Raw genomic sequence first — 23,746 nt, 5'->3', positions numbered from 1 at the left:
CATATGGTAACTCAATGGTAGCAGGTCAGTTTAATATGAAAGTGGCCTTAGGAACACTAGAACAATAGGATTAGAAGAAGCTGTATAATAAACGAATGTTCAAAGATTATTAGATACTTCAGGCGCAGCAGTTATTTATTCATTTATTAATATAATTGCTATACTGCCCTAAATTCACAATTCATTAAATGCAATAATAATTCACAATTAAGGTTTTACTAACAACAGATAAGACTATTTTGAGATGTCAATTTCATATATATTTTTTTAATAAATCTGACCTGCCATTACTATAGTAATTTGTGGTGAAATATTAGAAAAAACAGTCTGCAGGATATTACAATTTATTCTGGATACTGTTTATACTAAAATGTGCATATCATATATGTCTATAACATAAACAGGTGTTGTAAACACTTAATATTTTCTTAAAGGCTAAAAATGTAGAACAAAATGTCACTTTGCATATATGTTGGGAGGTGTGAATCAAATCAATTTACTTTGAGATCCAGAAGAGTATATTGAAATATTTCTAATTCTTATCTGTATTTTGGAAAATAAATATCTTTTTGTTGGTTGAGTGATTCAAACTGACATGCTATATATTAATATGCACCCCATTGTGCAGACAGGGTATGTATATTATTTTAAATCATGGCTTGTTTAGTAATAGTATTTACTATAAATAGTATTTATGCTATAAATTAGTGTAGCTGTAAATTAGAAACTAAAGAAACTCTTCATGTTATATGGAAATCTAAAACAAAACAAACTATAGTATGACTTAACATGTTCAACGAACCCAACCATACAGGTATACAATGAAGGTTGCAAATATTATTCCAAGTGACCTGATTGAAATCCACTTTAGCTTCTTCAGTGTTTATAGAAAAATCTGAATGATTTATCCACAGTTCTAATTGAGTTTACTTTGGCTGAGAATGCTTGTGGTTCACACAGAGTATACCTATTCATCCAGTCAAGCTTTATAGTTTGCCCAGATTTCTCACTGTAGTCTTTTTAATCTCCTATTCCCCATTAAACTTGGAAACTGACATTCACTAATCTTTTATTAAAAATTTGCAAAAAAGGATTTCCATAGATAGTCTTTGGAGACTTGTGTAATAGATTGGATCAAAGTATCATGAGAAGTAGAAGAAAAATTGAAATGTCATTATATATACACATTTTGCTACTGCTCATTCAAATGCATGATTTTAAAAAGTAGAGCATAGAGATGATGGCAGTGTTTTAGTTAAATTAAGATAATATGTTTCACTACAGCAACTTTACTTATAGAAGTGGTGATACTAATTGACTGATTCCAAAATTAACTAAACACTTATGTAAAGAAGTATATGTAGTATATTCTGGATAGAACAACTTGTTTTCAATATTATTTTTCTTTAAATTATGTACAACATATTGCAACTGGTTATTTTGGACATAATTTGAAAACTTCTAACTGTAATTATTGCTGCAGCACTGCATATATGGGCAAAGATGATGTACTTGTAGGAGCCCAGTAAGAACAAGCATTGAAGTGTAACTTGCTTATAAATCAGAAGCCATTTGTTAACTTCCCTATAGGCTAGTTAGTATGTGTATGCATGATTTTTAGACTGAAGTGAAACCATTATAATAAAATCCTTAAACGGATATTTCCAAATATTAACAACCAAGTTACCTATATGCAGCCCTAGGTGTGGTATCAAAGCAGAAATAACTATTTTATCTTCTTTTCTTTTCCAGAAGTTAAATATTTGTCTGAAAATAACCAAACAACTGGAAGATTATGTTGGACTAGCAAGAGCATATCAAACAGTAGCTCGTGTCCTTTTAAGGTAGGTTGACATATTGTCTTGCTATCATTTTAATTTAATTCAGCTTTGGAAATTGTAAGACATTCTGGTTTTGTATGACTGGCAGGCTATATTGCATTTAGACATCTTAATTGTAAGCATCTAAAATTAAGATACCTTATGGTTTCTTTATACATAATATTATTTTGCAGTATTAAAGAGAATTGAAAGTTACATTATTTGTGCCACTCAGAAAGCTTAAGCCGCAAGTGAAAAACAGAATATCCTGCCAAAACCTGCAGATTAAACAATATAAAAAATTATGTCATGCTTCAATGAAAATGTTATGATATATTACTTCCAAAATTATTCTTTTAAAACTTAGATTTTACTATTCTAACTTACTTTTTCAAGCAAAAAAGTAAAGTTTGGTTATTCATGGAACAACAACAACAAAAAAAAGCTAGAAAACCTCAAAATCTGTGAACAAGCATAGTAATTCTTGAATTTCCATGACGTTTTCAGATACATTGTAGTTTTAAATGTGGGCTTTTAGTTAAGAAATGCCTACATTGGATTTACAGGTTATATAGTACTCGGATAAGCAATATCGGCTTAGTCCACAGATAAACAAATTGTCTTCAGTAAGGTGCAAAGGTGGTATTAAATGTTTAGAACACAGACATTTGGTAGGAAGGGAGATTAGCAATCTATTATTGGCGTCTAACTTTAGAAATATAAAATCCAGCTATTAGGCTATGATCTTTAACAACATCAATAAACAGGATTTCTCCTTATGTGAAAAACAGAAAAACCAATTTATTAGGTGTTCTTTTCACCTCACTGGAAGCTACATCCGTATCTTTTTTAGGGTTGCTTTCCATTTGGCAGGAAGAAAGCAATGATACCCAGAAATGCAAAGGGAAACTAGGGGTGGCAGTTCCGCTAAATCTTCACTTTGGGAATAATTGAATCATTCACAACCATTTGCTCATTAGACAATACTAATCATTCTCCCAGAAAAAGCTGACTGAAACGGTGCAAATCTTCAGCAATGAACTTTGCAGAGGCTGAGTGGACAGATTCCTTTGGGACTCTGTAGACTTCTCAGAGCCTTTAATTATGAGTTAATTTTTCACTGCATAACTACAGTTCTTTTATGCTGCACAATCTAAAAAATATCTGTTATTTACCATTAACATGCGAGCATTTTATTACACTTTCACAGAATTAATTTTAAGGTAGTTGATATAATGATAATTGTTATTACCATTTAAATTGTCAAAAAAACCCCACCACCCTGTTTTCTCTTTTATTGCTTCCTTTTATTTTTAATTCATACCTGTTTACCCTCAGACTTAATTGTGCAAATGCATGATTCATTTCAGAGCACTACGTAAGTCCTATTGAAATAAAAGAAGTTGGTACAGAATGATATAATTGCACGTAGTGTATACTGTATATTTGTGTGAATTAAACTTCTTTTAAATTATGGAGATTTAGGTTTGGAATTACATCATATGCACAGATGCTGATGCAACTTTTGTTTCAACAGAGAAACTGCATTTTTTTAGAACATAACGTCTCAAATTGAACTGAATTTCATAGTTCTAAAGTCCCATAAGACCTCCTGATTCTTTATGAAAGGATCTTGGATTTAATTATTTAAATAATTATTTAAATTATTAATTAAGCTTCCCCCCCTTCCAAGATTTTAGGATAATTCCAAATGCAATCGTTCAAAAATATAGAAACTTCTTGGGTCGAAATGTTTGAGTCATACTGATTTGTGCATATAAACTTCTGTTTTATTATACTTAAACTAGAGTGGTAAAATAGGATGTTCAATGACTAAAATAGATTTAACAGATTGTTTTTTCAAGTTTTTCATAAATATTGGTTGGATTGGGAAAGTGTTTCATATGAATGCTTCATACGGTGAGGCATTTATATCAAATAATTTAATTACTGTAATACTCCAAAAATAATACCATTTTGCTTAATTATAAATTAATTAAATAATTATGAATTAGTCATAATTACCTTGTGTATATAAAGATGATCCATCTTAGTAATATAAATAGGTCACACAGAAGAACTTTCTACAGATCTAGTTTTATTGTAAAAGTATATATTGAGTTTCTCAACATATTCAAAATGTTTTTATTTTTAAAAAGTACTATTTATCTTCAAAATTTACAATTATTTCTAATCACAGTATTGTGATGTTGGCAGATGATAGATAGATGGATGGATGGATGGAAAATGGATGGATGGATGGATAGGCATAGGCATAGGCATAGGGATATACCGTAGATATTTCTTATGGCAAATAACTTCTGCATTCTAAGTTCATATTTCACTGAAACTATGGTTTCACTGATTTAAGAGGTAGATTATGTTTATCGCTATATAAAATAAAAGTAAGTGTTGTTTTAAATACAAGGTAGAATCTAAGCAGATTATTATTATTTAATGCTATTTGTTTGCAGAGTTTGATTCCTCCTTTATTGTTTTTCAAACTTCTTCAATCTTATTTTAATTGTGTATCAGAGTTTTACACTCATGGCAGAAGAAAAACTCTGTAGAAGCATATTTTGATTATTATTCTCATTAATTCCTTCCCCCCTTTTTTTTAATTTTCAATTTGCTTTATTGAAATTGAATGGTCCAGTAGCATCCTTATTTTTTATAATTGAAAGGTGGAATCTAACTGGGCAATCTCAAAAAGTATCCAAATATCCTCAAAAACATTTCTATTAATTCATTGCATTGGAAAAAAAACTTTATTCATTTTCTCCTGTCACTGGTTCCATTTGACTTATTACTTTCAGCTTCTAACCCACAAACATGGTGGCACAATCAACAACCCCCTTGGTAGCTGTTTCATCTCTGTTCTATTTTATTTCTTCACTCTGAGTAAATGATTAAGATTTCATGCATTGGTTCAACCAAAATCTATGTTCACTCAACCACATCCTTTATTGATTACTTCTACTGCAAACAGTAGGCCAAGTGTGATATACATAATTGGACAGTTGTCAGGGGATGTGGGTGTTAACAGTCCTGTTTTCCCAGTTGGAAACTGGAATCACCTTGATACACAAATATTCTGCACAGTTTCATTCTCATTCTTTGGACCGAAGAGTACTTTCCTCAGAATATATGTTTTTAACTCTCTAAGGCCTGGTTGAATGAATCTAGTGATTATACCATATAATATGTTGTTCAAGTTGCACCTGTGCACTGCATATAGAAAACTAGAAAAACTGGAATTAATATTTGTATAACATTTTAACCTTGTTCTTTAACTTCTATGAATCAGTTCAGTTCTTCTGTGTGGAAATGTTTGATTTCTTCCTCTTTCAAAGAAAAAATAGCTTTCAAAACATGGCTCTTCTTTAAACTTTAGAAACCCTTTGACATGCAGTAAATGTTTCCAATGCATTTTATATCCTCATAATATATGATGGCCTTTTTCTTTCCAAAATGTAATAAAATAACATCAAATCAATACATTTTATTGCAAAATTTTAAAATACATTAGTTTTAATCTCATGTAATTTTTAAGATACAGTTGAAAAATGGAAATTAGTAGAATTTACTTTTAGTTATAGATAGCATTATATCTATAACTGAGTTAGATACTGAATTAGTTTGGTTCACTTTAATCACGTGAACATATTAAAAAACAGTATTAGAGACACGTAAAGACCTATGTTCGCATGCAAGATTCGAGCATTATACATTTTTATTTTTATATCTACTGTTTTGCTCCTATATTTTAAATAAAAAATTCCTTTGCAATTACAAATAGATATTATTTTTCATATTACTTTTATATTAGTGTAGAAGTTGTGGTTTATTTGTAGCTTCATATTTTAACATCTGAACCATTGCATTAGGCACTCAGGTTAAAGGCAAGTATTTAAGTCATGTTTATTCACAAACAGGTTTGGCTACATTGCAATCCTGATAGGAGAAGTAAATATAGCTTTCTTTATTAAAAACATGCAAAAATCTTCTTGTTTGTTTTCCAACATTAAACTTTTCTTTGGGAAAGCTCTGGATAGGTTTTTTTAAACTGATTATTGTAGATGATGCATTTCAAGTGAGTGTAACAATGGTAGGTAGTATAAGATTATCAATTAAAAAGCAGTTATTAGATCTTGAAATAATCTGTTCTATAGCAGTTGCTGCAGTTTATCATTTTCTTCTATGCTAATCTCATATCACTGTTAAAAACAAGGTTACCTACACATATTATTTGGTGGATCTTCAGTTATATATTATTCTTGAGTAATATAATGAATTTCTTTAATAAATATTTTGTCCTTAGTCAGGGGAAAAAAGATGAAGCTATTAGATACTTGGAAATGTTCATGGACATTGCCAAGAATATTCAGCAGAGCCAAGGTCTTGTGGATGCATATACATTCCTCGGAAACATTTACAATGAAAGTGTAAGTATTAATTTAATAACATATCATATACTATTACATCAGTCAGCAACAGCATTAATATATATATGTAATGTTAAAACATTTTACCACCACACATCTGCAATCTGAATATATTGTTGCTGAATTTTCCTATTTTTTTACTGCATTGTAATAATAACAAATCCTAGAGATTGTACACGTTTTTAAATATTTCAGTTTTTATGATATTTGATTAAAAATTGGCTCAATATTTAAAAGGGTACTATTAAGTTAGGCACTTCAGATCACCGTTTCTAGTTCCAACAAAGTAGTGAACAGTGTGTGCAGTATATCAAAATTGTTGCTTTAGGCTGATATTATGTGTATGTGTGTTAATTAAGACTGAATTTGCCTCAGTAACGTTTGGCTATATAGTGATTTGTTCTAGTTCAGGTTATTCTATCTTATACTGCTGCCAAGAGTTGTTTGGAAGCTTTAATTTCTGCAGAACAAAGCTGCTGTGATATAAGCATATGAGATAAATTCAGAAATTTCTGTGCCAGTTCCCAATTAGCTACTGTATTTTGTCAAATAAAAAAGGAGGTGGAAGGGGAAAAGAGGAAAAGTAACAAAACAAAAATTGTGTCTGTGGTCACGTTTGTGATCTTCGGAAAGCAATATTGAGAACATTCATATTCAATATATCTATCCAAAACAATAGTTTTACAGATCAGAGTAATCTATAAGATTTATGTTGACAAAATTTTAAAAATTGACCTAGATTGTAGATACTTTTCCAAATATATTTTTGTTACATTAATTGTTTAATTAAGGCAGTTTCCAATATTTTTCAGTTCCCCTGATCCAGTGAAATAGATATTTTGGTCATCCAATGTTTTGCAATAATATGAACTGAAGGAAATTCTAATGTTATGTTTGCCTATGTGCATAAGAACTATAGATATTAAAGGATTTATTATGAAGGATTGTTGAACAATTTTCCAACTTTTTTCAGTCAAAAGTGTTGACTAATTGGACATTGTCACAAAACTTGGTAATGTGGAATGTTTACAACCACTAATACAATATAGAAAGTTTGTGATTTATTCCATTCTATTTTAATAAAGCATAATATCCATATGTTTTATCTTCATAGTCATTTTTTTTTATCACTGGTCGAAATCAACCTGTGCCACAAAAAATTAACAGACATTAATTGAATTCAGTATCCTAATTATCTTTCATTTTTAAATTTTTTTCTAACATTTTCAAGAGAAATTGTGCTAATATGTATAGAAAGGTGAAATTGATGTACAATTAAATCAAGTATATACGTATATTAGCATACATTAGTGGTATTGTTCCATATCAGAATAGCATTACAGAATAATAGAGTTGGAAGGGACCTTGGGGGTCTTCTAGTCCAACCTTCTGCCCAGGCAAGAAACCCTAAATTATTTCAGACAAATTGTTGTCCAGTCTCTTCTTTAAAATGTCCAGGATTGGAACAGCCACAGCTCCTGGAAGCAACTTGTTCCACTGATTAATTGTTCTAACTGTCAGGAAATTTCTCCTTAGTTCTAGGTTGTTTTTCTCCTTGATTAGTTTCCATCCATTGTCCTGCCTTCAGATGCTTTGGAAAATAGATTGGCCCCTCTTCCTTGTGGCAGCCCCTCAAATATTGGATCACTGCTATCATATCATCCCTAGTCCTTCTTTTCATTAAGCTAGACATGCCCAATGCCTGCAACCATTCTTCATATATTTTAGCCTCCAGTCCCCTAATCATGTTTGTTACTCTTTTCTGCACTCTTTCTAGTCTCAACATTTTTTATATAGTGGCGACCAAAACTGGATGCAATATTCCAAGTCTTACCAAGACTTTCTAAAGTGGTATATTGTGGTAGAGCGCTGAGGTTGCTGAAGGATGATCTTATCTGTGTTTTATTGTGAGACTAAAATAAGCAGGAGATTTACTATCTAGAATATAAACATTTTTGGTTCCCACAGGCTTTTTCCATTTGAAATTACTTATACTGTTGTGTTTAATTGCTGGCTTGAATAGTAATTTGACTTGATAATGTTTTATTTATTGTAATTTTACTCTTTTATATTTTATATTAATAATACTTGAACTGTTTGATTAACAGATCATATAAAGTGTATTCTATATTCATTCTACTTTATTATATTACATATAAATATAAATAAAATTATGCAGGAATAGTTTTATTTATTCAGATTAGAGTTAATAATTTTTCCAAGGAATTTGGGGAAATATACTGTATATATTTCTTTTCTTTCTACATGCATTATAGTCTTTTTAGCAAATCTTGACATAAGTTGAATGGAAAGGTATGATTAGTCTAAGCCATCACTGATCAGTTGAGATTTGAACCCATGGCCAGCACTCTAACTTCTATTAAGAGCACTTCTCTTCTCTTCTCTTCTCTTCTCTTCTCTTCTCTTCTCTTCTCTTCTCTTCTCTTCTCTTCTCTTCTCTTCTCTTCTCTTCTCTTCTCTTCTCTTCTTTCCCTTCCCTTCCCTTCCCTTCTCCTCTTCTCTCCTCTTTCCTCTCCACTCCACTCTTCCCTACTCCTTCCCTCCCTTCCTCTCCTCTGCCCTTCCCTTCCCTTCCTTTCCCATCCCATCCCATCCCGTCCCGTCCCATCCTATTCCATCCCATCCCTTTATTTTCCAAAGGTCATGACATTTAAATAACATCCTAAAATCCCATTCCTGAACAATAATGATGAGATTTACTTCAGTTTTAACTTCATATTTCTTTCCTCACCCCCAACCATTGCAATTCTTTATTGGAATCATTGTATAAATAGTTTGGAAGCTGCAAGTGCGAAACTGGAATGTTGAAGCATGTTTCTTTTTTCTAGGGAAATTACAACAAGGCCTGTGAATATTTCAATCTGGCTTTTGAAGCAGCAAATGCTTCAAATCTCTCCGATTTGGCCCTCATGAATGAAATAAAGGTATATTGTGGCATTGGAAAAGCTCATAGCTTGATGTTGAAAGTTAACACTCATATAGAAGCTGCAGATCCCATCAACCTCGAGTGCCTGCTGGACTGGAAAGAAAATAGAAGTGACACGTGCAATGACCCTGTTACAGTAGGTAAGATACACATTATGAAACGCATTAGTGTTGCATTGTCCTTATGGTTAAGTCATTTTTTTTGCATAGTTTTATTAAATTACTTGCTGAGTTAAACCGATTGGTATATCCATGTCTCTATGGAGGTAGGATATACTATTAATTTGTACCTTTTATTAAGCATTCTTTAACAAAATAGTAGGCTACCATTTTCAGCTGATATTGGCTCATTTTACTGCAAACATTTAAATTGATAGATGGGAGAATTTTAAAAGAGTATGGAAAAGAAGATGTAACTATTTTTGCTCTCTGATAATTAAAAAATTAATTTTAAAACATTGTAATTTTAAATTTAGAAAAACTAGCTAAAAATTATTAGATGATATATTGAAAGGAAATAACAAATTCATTAAAACGTATTGTGATCCTTCAATACAGTATTTTCAATACAATACAATGCAGTACAGGTAGTCCTCGATTTAAGACCACAATTGAGCCCAAAATTTATGTTGCTAAGTTTGTTAAGTGAATTTTGCCCCATTTTATGACTTTTCTTGCCACATTTGTTAACTGAATCACTGCAGTTGTTAAATTAGTAATATAGTTCTTAGTGAATCTGGTTACCCCGTTGACTTTACTCGTTAGAAGGTTGCAAAAGTGGATCACGTGACACTGGGACACTGCAGCCGTCATAAATGTGAGTCAGTTGTCAAGCATCCGAATATAAATCACGTGATCGTGGGGATGCTGTAATGGTCATAACTGTGAAAAATGACCATAAGTCACTTTTTTCAGTGCCATTGTAACTTCGAATGATCACTAAATGAACTGCTGTAAGTCAAGGACTACCTGTACATTATTTTAATACTTCAATACATATTTTTGATTGGTTAATGTAATTTACAATTGAAACAACTCAGGCATTCATAGATTTGCAGCATCATATTGGAAGAAAGAAATAATTAAAAAAATATCTCATCAGTTTTTGAAAAAAGAGGTGTCAACTTGCAAAGCATCCCTGACCTGCTCTTGAGTTGCCATAGGCAAGGGGCAGGGGTAAAATGCTCCTGGTTTGGACCGGATTGCCTGATCCAGTAGCGATGGAGGCGGGTGGTTCGGAGAACCGGTAGCAAAAATCCCTCTCCCCCCCGACCAGCTGAGCCGCACAATCATCAGAGGCTTTTTTTTTTTACTTTTAAAAGCAATTTTTCTACAACCTCTTTGGCTGAAAAAATGCTTTTAAAAGTAAAAAAAAGCCTCTGATGATCGCGCGGCTCAGCTGGGATCATCAAAGGCTTTTAAAAGAAAAAACCCCTTTTTTTCTTTTAAATGCCTTTGATGATCCAAGCTGAGTTGCCTGATCGTCAGAGGCATTTAAAAGAAAAAAACCCCTCTGACGATCCAAGCTGAGTTGCCTGATCGTCAGAGGCATTTAAAAGAAAAAAAGTCTCTGCCGATCAGGCAACTCAGCTGGGATCGTCAGAGCCTTTTGAAAGCTTTTTTTTAAAACATCTTCCCCAAAGAGGTTGTAGAAAAAATGGTTTTAAAAGTAAAAAAAAAAATTGGCCATGCCCACCCAGTCACATTACCCCACCACCACCAAGCCACACCCACAGAACCGGTAGTAACAAATTTTAGATTTCACCACTGGCAAGGGGGATGGGAAAACTAACTTTGCAGCTGCAGCGAGGGAGCACTTCAGTCAAAACAAAAACACATTCCAGCCATCTCTCTGTCAAGGCCATCTCTGTGGTTACCCACAGTGGCCAGAGGGAAGTGATCTCTACAACCCACAAAATTGCTTCGTTGGAGAATGTGACTGATGACACACCTTGGGAGGAGGGAGAAAACAGGTTTAGAGCTGGGATGTAAATTAAGTGAGGTCAGAGCTGGCTTCACTTGGAACGTGCCGACATGAAGCTCCTATTAAATAACAGGCTTTCTTTTGAAGCTTGGCTTGAGGTTCAAGATTTAATTAGGGCATCAATCAGAACCATGACAAGAGGAAGTAGCATTGTTCTCCTATATGCTAGAACCTATTGCAGCATATTTGGAATGATGTGCTAGAAATATTTTCTAGAAATTAGTATCAGGCTACCTTCTCACTAGCCTGAATTTTTTTTATTGTTATTTTTTAGATATTTTTATCCCAACTTTCTCCCAATCTTTTGGTGAATGGGAGAGTTTCTTGTCTATGCTTAGAAGGCAGGCTAGTCTATAGTTGGATATTGTTTACATAGTCATTAGTAACCACATTATCAGTAAACAAATCCACATTCATACCTTTTTTGCAATATGAGAGTAATTATTAAATCATTTATACTGTAAATGGTATACCTGTATACCTTGATTTACAACAGCTTGTTTAGTGCATGTTCAACGGCACTGAAAAAAGTGACTTATGACTTTTCACACTTATGACCATTGCAGTATCCCCATGACCACATAATCAAAATTCAGGTGCTTTATAACCCCTGCAGTATCCCAGGGTCATGTGATCACCTTTTGTGACCTTCTGACAAGCAAAGTCAATGGGGAAACCAGATTCAGGTAACAATGTTGTCAATAATTTAACAACTGCAGTGATTCACTTAACAACTGTGACAAGAAAGGCCATAAAATGGGACAAAATTCATTTAACAAATGTCTCACTTAGCAACAGAAATTCTGGGTTCAGTTGTGGTCATAATTCAAGGACTACCTGTATACTTTAGTTTTGGATTATAGGTATTGCATACGTCCACTAATTACTTCTCTGATTAATAAGATTAATATGATTGAAGTTGATGTTGCTTCAGTGAAAGAGTTTCTTCAACCAATCATAGTTTTAAATATTTAAATAGGAAAATAATATCATTTGCCAGTAACTCATAACATTCTCCTTTTTGCTAAAAAGGAAAAAGCAACTTACTTTCTTTATGTTTTAGTTCATATATATGCTTTATATATATATGTATGTATGATTGTATGTATGTATGTATTTTATAGAGTCTGCCAAATTTTAATTCTATGGGAGTCATGACTCCTGGATTTTAGATGCAATCTGTAAGTTAGCCCATGTCAGATATCTTGGTTGAAAAATAGTTGCCCTGCAGTGCCCTGTTTTCTGCAGTTATAGGTTACACACAGAAAAACAGGAAAGCTTTAGTACCCTGTTTCGCCTAAAATACATTTATGTGTGTGCCCAATATAAGCCCTACCCACAAAATAAACCCTACTTAAGAGCCTGCGCAACTGGCCGGCCACCCATTCCATCTGGTTGCTCATGGTGCCACGGCCACAAGGCGAGACAGGGTGCTGGTGGAGCTGTCCCATGTGCCCTGCACCGGCTTACCTCAGGGCCCCCGCAGTTGGGTCATCAATGTCCCGACAGCTGCCTCGCAATGGCAGCATCAACAGCCATGTGCAACAGGAACCCACATAGTCACTGGTTCACTTCTTCTGCTTGCTCGTGGCCAGGAGGCTGAGTGGTGTGTTGGTGCCACGGTGATCTGTCCCCGTCCCCACACACACACACACAGCCAGCCGAGGGTTAAGGAAACACTTTGGGACGCACCCAGTTCTTATCTCCCTCTTGGCAGCGATAGACACACCGTCTGCCAAGGGACTTTATTTTCACAAACAGACAGATAAGATACGAATGTTCAAGAAAGTCCAAACAGAAATAATATTCCTCCCAGCAGTTCCGGATGAGGCTTTAGTGACTGTCCAAGGTTTTGCTTTGTTCGTCACAAGGATCCTTTGACCACTACCCTCTATTATATAGTCTCTGGGGTGTGGTCCAGTGACTCAGTTCTAATCCCTAGCATGCCTCCCAAGCTGCTGCAAACGTTTATCACGCCTTCGGAGGCGTGCGTCCAGGAATGATGTTTCATTATCACTTTGATTCGAATCAGCTGTCTCCTCTCCCTCGGCCGGCACTTGAGACAATGCCAGAAGGGAGGGGCCTGGAGAGGGAGGCCTGGCTGACTCCTCTTCCTCATGCTCGGAGCTTTCTTCCTCCGATGGGACAGGCTCAGAGGGCGGGGCCACAACACACGGCTGAGAGACAAGGCTCATGTTGGGATATGGATGGCCTGGCTGTGGGGGCCCTGAGGTAAGCCAGTGTGAGGTGTGTGGTTAAGCTCCATCCCCACCTTGCCTGGTGGCCGCAGCACCAGGCACATCGCTCAGTCTCCTGCTCCATTGCGGCCATGAGCAAGTAGAAGTAGTCTGGTAGCCATGCAGGGTTCTGCTGGACGTGGTTGTTGAAGCCGCTACCATGAGGTGAGGCAGGTGTTGGGGCATGGGTGGCCTGGCTGCTGGGGCCCTGAGGTAAGCCGGTGCGGGGCACGTGAGGCAGTTTCACACACACCCCGCCATGCAGCAGCAGCACTAGCACCCCATGCGGCCTCCTGCCCTGCTGCGAGCAAGCAGAAGTGGATCTCCTGTACATGGGGGGAAAATGATACACACCCACGAAAATAAGTCCTAGTGCTTATTTTGGGGCCCAGAACAAAATAAGACCTGGTCTTATTTTCGGGGAAACCCAGGATAGTATATAGTTTGGGAGATATAGACCACATAAACTAGTGTGAAAATAACATTTAAAGTCAATTGCAATTTTCATTAAATATTTTTTTGCAACTGACTTTCAGTTTCATTTCTGAATTTTTATCTAGACATACTGTAGCTCATCCCACTTACCAGAAAACGAAAAAATATGCTGGATTTCTGGGAGAAGTATGGCAAACTGAGACAGCTCTGTGAAAGTAGCAAATGACCACAATAAAAACCAAGAAACGTCTGAGTAGACTGGTTCCTTTAAACTCTCCAAATAAAGAGATGAGAGGAAGTCATCCACATATGCTCCAGATGGCTGCTCCCTACAAGGAGACTGGAGGATAGCAGTTTTCCTTGCATTTGAGTGCCAAGAGATAAGGAGATTAGCCAACTTGCTCACAACCATGGCAGAGATTTTAAAAAGAAATCAAATTTGTAAACCTCACTTTTTAATAACTTTTGGAAATTACTCATTAATTCTTCTGAGCTAAGACCTTCAGAATAAGTTTGAAAACATATTCTACTCTCCATTTTCTCTTCTGTCTTAAGTTTAGTTTGATTATTATAATCAAAATCCTTAATAAAAATTATATATAAAAGGAAAGAAAATATACTCAAGATACTGCTGCTGCTATATTGGGGTGGGAGGAGAGATTTCTAATGGTCCAGCAAAATTATGAAGGAAAAACACAATTTTATATTCAGAGGCATGTCTTGGACTCTATTATTTCACTATGTGTTTAAACATTACTAATTATTAGCCTGATATTTTGTACTTCCTTTTTGTAAAAAAAAAAAATAGTTATTCTCATTTTAATTATAATATGTCCTTTTTGCTACTTTCTTGTGAACATTAAAACATCACCTATCCTTTTTTATATCTTGTAATTAAATACTTTATCTTTACATTTTTAAAGTTCTTTCATCTGTTGTATGCTTCATTTATAATTTTGTCTTTACATGGTGGAACATTAGTACATTTCTTTAGTAGTTTGGTGCCCTCTGGGTGTGTTGGCAATAAACACTAAAAAAAAAGGAAGAAATGAAGAACAAACTTTTCTCCCACTTCTTTCTGAGGAGCATGTCTTTATAAAGTCTAATAATCCACAGAGAAAATGAAAAATAATCCAGAGGGAAAGCAAGGAATGACTCATGGCCATTTTCTTTTTCTATTTCTGCTATTCCCTCTTTCTTTCTTTCTTTTTACATTTCTTATACTTATTCCTTCCCCATCCTTTGGCAAAAACAATAATCAATTCCCATTTCTTCTCCTATACAAATTACTTTGTCCTCCATAATAATATCTTCAACCAGTTCATTTCTTTTACATTTTTCTATTCTTGAGCAACGAGGGATGTGCTTCTCTTTTGCCCATGATGGAAAATGTAAGAACATTCATTAGAAAGAAGAGTTTAGATCAAATGCATGGAACTCACTCATTTGGGCAGAGTAGGAATAAGCTCATCGAAACAATTGGGCTAGCCTTTCTGTACTTTCATTTTGTAGGACTTCCACACTCAACATTTAACATATAATTGATGGAATGGTTGATCTATGTGCAAAGAGTACAGGCAGTAAGAGATGTTCGGAAGCAACTATAGAGGATTCAAACATAGATCTATAGAAACATTTGAATTGGCCCAAAGTTTTGGACAGATTATATTGTCTAATCATTATTGGTTAGGCCTTTTATTAAAGTGATATCCATGGCTAAAGATTCTAATGTCCTCATTTATTTCAGAAAATCTCAGGCTTGTTCCAAATGACTTAGAACATTTTTGAAGAAAAACAAACTAGAACACAATATTGTGAACTGTGCTTTCCCAGAATGAGGCTATCACCTTACATCTGTGAAATAATAAATACTCTGCTGCTGCCCACTAGGCCATCTCCAAACCCTAAACCAGTTTCTTCCTGGTATTTCAATCCTAGAGCACATTGGGTGATATTTAATATTTAATGATGCCTGTGTGTTGGAGTGAATGCACAATGCACACATATATTTTATTTATGTCTCTTTTATTATATAAAAATTATATTGGATGAACCAAAACAAGTGAGCTGGTTATCTAAAATGTGATCTCCCCAAAGGCCTTGTTAAGAAAATGTAAATTTTAGGTGATATTTTTTGAAAGTCAAGTCACCTGGGCCAACACATAGCTGAGATATCTTACAATTACCTACCTACTAATTTCTTCATGGTTACAGTAAAATACGTGTATGCATATGTTTATAGAAAAACGCTGGGTCCCTTTCTTTTAACATTTCATACTAAGCAAGAGACATCACACTTTTCATTTTCTGTATTGTTAAACTCTGATGGGAATAAAAGTATCAGTTGTTGCCTTTATGCACAGTTTGTCAAGAAACTAATTGCAAAAGAATAGCTAATATTAATGTAAAAAGCAACATGTGAGGTCAGGTTTTTTTATCCCCTGCAAAGATCGAAACCAGAATCAAAAAAGTGTAGATAGAAAATGTAGCTGATCTGTAAATAAACTTTTTGTTTCTTACATTATAGTACATAATTTATATAAATTAATGCCTAATTTGATAAAGAATGCTCCAGCAAAATTAATGTTAGCATTCTCCCATAATGTAAATTAAACTAAATTTTGCTGTGATAAACATTGGGTGATTCGATTATGCACAGAAAATCAGAATCCCGACGTGAGACGCCAACATTGATTGCTGATCTTGCATGCTATTAATTACTACTGGAAACATTTCTAATTTTCATTTTAGATATATTAAAGAAGAGATGCCCTTGCAGAATAAAGTATCATGGAAACCATAGGGTTAAAGTGGACTGTATTTTAGGCTGTATTCAGTTGACTTGCTGTGTAGGGAGAGACTAAGCAGTCCTGGCTAATGACTTGTAGGTACTGAATCCTCAGGTCTCTCAGGTGGTTTCACTCGACCAGTTTCAGTAGAATGATGAAAAGACTGAGATAAAATAAACTGACAGTTGCTACTCATCGCAGGCAGCAAGCTGTACCCCAGCAGCTGAGACCCTAGGAGCCCTCTTTTTAAAACAAAGGCTTGCACTGCAGTGAGCAATGAACTCCACATACAAAATTTGAAAAAAAAATGAGAGGGAGATTGGCAGCTGGTGGCCATAGGAGGAGGGAAAGAAGGAAAACTGTGAAACACAGCAATTTGGGGCTAATTAGAAGCCATTCCCACCTACTTAATACCAACCCGTTAAGCAGCAAACACTTATTCATCTTACTCTCACTGCTTCACATGACATTATATTCCAATCAATACCCTCCCACTGGCTGACTCAGTGCCCACAAATGAATACATTGCAGTTCAAGAATGCAATAATTGAATTGGGGCAAAAAAAAAAAAAAAATTGGAGCTCTTACGGACCAGATCTATTCTTGAAGATACTAGTGTAGTATTTGTAGAGCTTGGATAAAGAAATAAATAATATTGGCAGAAATTGGCAAGCAAATATATGTTCATCTTTGTAGCTAAATAAAATTAGAATATTCCTATTTATGTTATTTTTTTCTGACAAAAATGCTTTAAATATAGATATCTAGTAAGGCTTTCCATTTTATACATTATACATTATACATATGTAAAAATTAAATTTGTATTTCAGTTTATTCAGGTTGGTAATCTAAGTTCTATTAAGAACCTGCAAAGACTAGTGACAAACTCACTTTTTTTTTCTTATTAACAACTAGCAGATCATCCTGTAGTAACAGCTACATTCTGCTTGTCATCGTGAAAATTATATTGTCTTAAATCTTGGCTTTTTTTCATGGACCAAGGCTCACTCTGTTGCTGAAAGGATGAGAATATGAGTTTGGTTTTTCTCTAAGCCCCAATGCTTTTTCCGATACTGCTAATGAGGGCCTGCCAAATCCTCACAGTAGTGTACCTCTATCTACAAAAAAACCTATTTTTCTGTCTCCATAAATTATGGTATTTTACCGTATTATTACTGAGAGAAGAAAAATATGAATCAATTATGCTTCACTACATAATTATCTTGTGTAATCAACAAAATTCTTCTCCCTGCCATCGTTTTCTTGCGAATTCAGATAACACGCCTGTATATGTTTCTCATGTTGATCTAGCACCATAGCCAGAGTAGAAATATCTATTGCTGGATATTAAGGATTCTTTGGACAGGCATAATCATCTCAAACAATTTAGCCCTTGACTCCAAAGTTATAATCCTGTTAACAATCTTTAGAGAAGGTTTTTTTTTTAAAAAAAAAAAAAATCACATAGCAGTAATTATTAAATGTTTCACTTCCAACAATGATTCATGTGTATTATCTTAACTTTCAGATAAAGTAGTGAAACTGCAGAATATTCAGACTAGTTAATCTAATTATTTATATGAAAAATATAGAAGGCATTTTTCTAGACTGGAAAATGCTACTGGATAATGTTGCTTTAGTCATCTTGTGTTGACTTCAGAATTATGGTGAATATGCACCCATCCATCCATCCATCCTAGGTCTAACATGAGATGGGAGCATAGACATCTGCAGGGGTAAAAGATAAAGAGGAAAATAAGTGAAATTGTAAAGCAAATCCATTTTTGTATAGTTGTGCATGAAATTGTGAAGTAAGTATGAAGAATGGAACTTTTGTGATGACACTATTTGTGTCATGGTATTAATACTCTTTCTTCACTTTGGCATTGTTATGGTTAGGAATTGATGGGAGTTCTTTGGCAAGTTCACACATCAAGTGTTCTTCTGCTCTACTGTTCATGTTTATTGTTTTAAATGCAATATATTACGTAAGGTAGATCTGTAGTGTCATAAGGCTAGACTGTTCTGACTCATTACAATGCTGAATGTAACTGACAGCGGTATAGAACGTATCACAAAGCTAATTACTAACTACTTATCCTAATAGTAACAGTTATGAAGAATGATCTGCCAAGCAAGCAGAAAAAGACCATAATTATATGCAATTTGCCTTGAAATTTCAAATAATAAAATGCTCAACAGAAGAAAACATATTTCTAAGAGGAATTATGTAATTTCTAATTTAATTTTATATACTTCAAATAGGATAATCACTAAATATAGCTTCCCCATATTTTCATTTATCTCTAATTTATTTTAAAACAATATTCTTGTACCTACAAAGCACAAGAGATTTTACTGCTCTGTTCCACAGAAGACTTGCTTAGGGACAGTATGGAAGAACAGTTGTTGAGCTTAATGCTGCAAGGCTTTAGATGAACCTGCTCCCAATCCAAAATTTCCCTGTATTTATTTTCAGTGGGTGATCTTGAACTCTAACAGAGTAAAATTCTTATTTTTAAGCATTTCTTCCCTTAACCATTTTTGGTCCAAGCTAATATATCCAATCATTATAGTCTCACCTTGTAGGTAAATTGCTAGTAATTTTGCTTGCAGTTTTTGCATCTTTTCTACCTCCATAATGTAGCTTTCTACATTCTGTAGTGACTAGAATTGGTACAGTACCACAAGTGTGATTTTACTATAGAGCAATATACAGCATTAGCATACTGGTAGTTAACTTTCCTTTAACTTTCTTTTCTGAACTGAAACTATGTGGACAGATAGTTTCATGAACTATCAGACTATCTGCTATAATTGCAAGATTCTTTCCACCAGTCACTGTCATCTCAGATGCAATTAATGTAAAGCTTGGAATTTTTTTAGACCAATATGCATTTGTTAATGAAGTTTGTCATTTTTATACCCATTTATCTGATTTAAAGTAATACTTTTGTAATTCTCTGCAACCATACTTTTGCTTTATCACTCTGAACATTTTATTCATTATTATTCATCATCGGCAAACTTCACCACTTCTCTGTCTTCTCCTAATTCGAGGTCATTTATTTAAACATTTAAATGCTCTGGTCCATAGTATTGTACGTCCTAGAATCATACTTTGTATGTCTCTCCAATTAGAAAATTTTGCTTCTTGTTCTTTAACTAATTACTTAGTCTATGACAGACCATAATCTGTTATCCTACTGAGTTTGCTCAGAAGCAGTTGGTGAGGGACTGTATCAATTTTTTTTGAATCCAAATGTACAATATATGTTGGATCATCCAAACTACTAGATAGTAAAAGAAAAAGATTTATCTCTATAAAAGCTACGACAGATTAGTTTTCACTAGTTTTCAAGACTTCTTCTATATATTTTATTTTTTCCTACTAATCTGCCTCCATTTTCTGTATCTTGATCTATCCTTTTTTAAAAATAGAAGTTACATTAGTTAATTTTGAATCCTCAAAATCAGATGCCCGTTTTAAATAACGTTTGGTGCTTTTTTTAATGATAAGAGTTCACACAATAATTTGGCACAATCTCTTATACTTTGATTCATCTTGATTCCACTTAACCATATTTCATGGCAAGGGGAATAACAGTTTTTGAGGTAGAACCTTACCATCTATGGCAAGTGTTTGTTTTCTGTTGCTATCTCTTTAGTCTCCATTCTTTTGACCCAAAGGTGCTTTTTCAAAAGGCAACTGAATTGTTTTTTCCCTGAGGAAGAAGAAGATGTTTTGCTTCTCCTCCAAGAAGCTCCTTTGGATTGTTCTTTTCTAACAGGGCAGCTGCCAAATTTTCCTCCCTACTTGTTCTGCTTTTATTCAACTTAATATGTGTCCTGTTATATTTAGTGGACAATTTTAGTTCCACAGTTCTAGTGCTAGGACATACTTAGCCATCTAAATGGGAAAATATAATGGGGAAAATAAGAATATAGTACTTTCAGACATGTATTTCATATTTGTGGGCAGATAAATTTATCTAGAACAAACAAAGCTAACAAATAGGAAACATGTATCTGAAAGCACTATATTCTTATTTTCCTCATTTTTTCCCCATTGAAATAGCTAAGCATGTCCTAGGACTTGAAAAGTGTTGCTCATCATAGTGGTTTTCTATATATGTTCTGCATTTCATAATGCAGTTTATTTACAAAACATAAAATATTCGTATTGCTATTGAAAATAGCAAAAGGTGGATGTCTTAAGACAAACAATAAAAGACTTGAGGTATATGTAAAAACAAATATGCAACTTAAACATAGGAAAAGCTAATGAGGTTTTGAATAAGAGCATTCAGGTTGATTGATACAGTAATTTTAGCTTTTGTTATAGCAAATATTTAGCTCATTATCAATTTTAATAGCATCTTGTAGAACAAGCCTTTTTCTGATATGCAGAAAATACTATTAAATTTCTTTGCATAGATACATTGTTGTGACATGCAATAACTACTTGAATATAAAGGCGGATTAATAATTTAAGAGGTGTTAACAAATTAGGGCCATCATTAAAAATACTTTGAATCATTTTGTAGAAAAATCAGATTGAGATAATGCTTTGCTCTTATGATAAAGAATTACAGCATTAATTCTGCAAAATGAACTTATTGCTCCTATTTGTCTCCAAAACCCTGGAGCATTAAAAGACAGGAAGAATGAAATGATCATTGCATTTTTTTTCCAGGCATAGCAGCTCTAATATTTCCATCATGGTTTCATAGTTACAATAGGTTCCACAGATGGTAAAGGAAAAGCCCACCAACATCATTTTTTCCTTTGTTTTCCTATGCCTATTTTATGAAATCAAGTCACAGTTTGTAATAACATATTGGGAATTTTGCTTGTACAGCATTCTATGCTGGATATACACTGACATTTCTTTTCCTTTCTTTTGGAAATAGCAGTTGTTTCAGATTATAATTTACTTAGTTTTATTTGCATACCTTGCCCTTGGGAATATATTCCTTCAGTCAGACTTTCAAATCAGATATGTTTTAGAACTCAGTATTTATTATGTATTAAGAAAGAAAATCAAAAGCTATCTTATGTTGAGAGAGATTATTGTTCTATATACCCTGTTTCCCCCAAAATAAGACATCCCCTGATAATAAGCCCAATCGGGTTTTTGAGCGCATGGCAATAAGGCCAAGCTCTTATTTCAGGGTTCAAAAAAATATAAGACAGGGTCTTATTTTCGGGAAAACATGGTACCTTGGTAACTAATATATTGATAGTGACTTTGTCTTGTGGAAGCAAGTAAAGCTGTTTTTTCTTGCATCATCTGCTGCCTAATTCCTTCAGCTCCAGGGAACAAGGCCTTTTTTGTGATGGCATTACATGCCTGCAATGCTCTTCTCGCAATATTCACCTAGTGCCCATTTGTTTGTTAAGCCTCAAGCAATTGTTATCTCATTCCTATTTTGTCATTTGATTAAATGCTTCTTTTTTGTTTTTTGTTTTTTTTGTACTTGTGATTATAATTGATTGTGAATGTTTGTAATTGATTGTTTTTATTATTGTAAAAATAATATGAATTACCCTTGGCAAATATCTCCTTGATTTACTAGGCTCTCATATGTGTACAGAGAGTTTGGGATTATTTTTTCTTAATTCAGCATTTTTTGAAAAGGTAAGGAATAATGGAAGAGATCTTTGTAGTCACTTATCTGCTTAAGTAATGTGGTAAATAAATAAATAAGATCTACAAAAATGAGATCTCTGCAGGCCAAGGATACATGTTCTTGTCAAGCTGGAAATTGCATTTTTATGTACTGAAATGAATTGAAAACCTGGGATTATAACTGAATAAAATTTGCCTTTTGAAAATTTGCCTTTTGAAAGTAAATATGTTTTGAAAATGTAATCTGTTTTAAATTCTATTGATAAATCCTGCTCACAAAATATAAAGACTGTTAAATTATATGAGTGGAAATCACATGCTTTCAATTTTTTGGTATTATGTTTATATAAATGCGTCTTCCTCAGTTTGAAATATTTTGTAATTTAAGTAGTCAAATAATCCAAATAATCCAGCACTTTAATAAATACTCAAGTCTTGAAATAAGAATTTATATTAGAGACAGTTTTTGTAATTTTGGAGTAGAGAAGTAAATATCCTATTTTTAACTTCTTTAATAATTGGTCTTTTGGACTTTAATATATAATTTATGTTTGCTGAATATTGTATTTTGTAAATACGTACTGTGATTTATGTGAGAATTCTAAAAACTGCAGATTGGGAAATTTAAGAATAGAAGCAAGAATATATTAGGGCTTTCAAGATACCAGTTCAATTAATTGGGGTGTATTTTACTAAATACTGGTATATTATATCTAATTGCGTCCAATGAGATCAATGATGAAAAAATTTAAAAGACTGAAAATTGAAATGCATCAGATTATTAGCATTTTTAACCACTGTTATTCTTATGATCAGCAGGAATATATGGAAGGCTTTCTGCTACAATAAAGACAGTAACATTACTGAACCATTTCCAAAAAACAACACTGCAGTTTATTTTTATAGCTTTCTTTAGCTAAAATGTCATGCAAACTGTTCTTCAGGGAGTAGTCAGCTAAGTTCAGTGAGCTTTTTGGATAACAGCTTTGTACATGTGCCAAGTATTTTTTTAATGTGGAATATTGCACAAAATTCCTGACATATGTGGTTCAGACTTATCTTACTACTCTAAATTCCCAAATAACTAAAAATGCTCATTACAAGGCAGGCTATTGTGATCCCTGATGCATCAGATCCAAGACCTATAACTGTACACAACTAGTTTTGCAGCTCTGAGAAAATACATTCTTTTTTATTATTATTTCTCTATCTTGAATTTCGCTATCTTCATTTTAAATTTGCATTAAGAAATATCACAGCTTCCTCCAAGCCTTCACATATATTTTTTTCTGAAAATTCATTAATTCATATTTATTGTAAAAACAATGTATTCAAGTTTATAGGTAGTCACATCCTGTCTAGTGCCTTTCTCAATATATTTGTGAAAAATATATTCCATATAGTCTCTTCAGCGGGAAAACTTTAAATTCCATGACTGGAGTTCCTGAAATAAACTGT

The 23,746-nt window shown here is 33.7% G+C and overlaps 1 protein-coding gene across 1 annotated transcript in view; it reads left to right on the top strand.

Annotated features, from left to right (window-relative positions):
* Window positions 1–23,746, top strand: part of TTC29 (tetratricopeptide repeat domain 29) — a 103,299-nt gene that overhangs the window by 65,776 nt on the left and 13,777 nt on the right. Inside the window, exons 7-9 of the mRNA XM_070948667.1 lie at window positions 1,753–1,844; window positions 6,142–6,265; window positions 9,115–9,352. Coding sequence (XP_070804768.1) covers window positions 1,753–1,844; window positions 6,142–6,265; window positions 9,115–9,352 — 454 coding nt within the window. The remainder of the gene's footprint in view (window positions 1–1,752; window positions 1,845–6,141; window positions 6,266–9,114; window positions 9,353–23,746) is intronic.

The sequence above is a fragment of the Pituophis catenifer genome, unplaced genomic scaffold, assembly GCF_029215685.1.
Source record: "Pituophis catenifer annectens isolate HBS135680 unplaced genomic scaffold, rPitCat1.0.hap2 SCAF_8, whole genome shotgun sequence".
Classification (NCBI taxonomy): domain Eukaryota; kingdom Metazoa; phylum Chordata; class Lepidosauria; order Squamata; family Colubridae; genus Pituophis; species Pituophis catenifer.
This window is presented reverse-complemented; position numbering and strand designations above follow the sequence as displayed.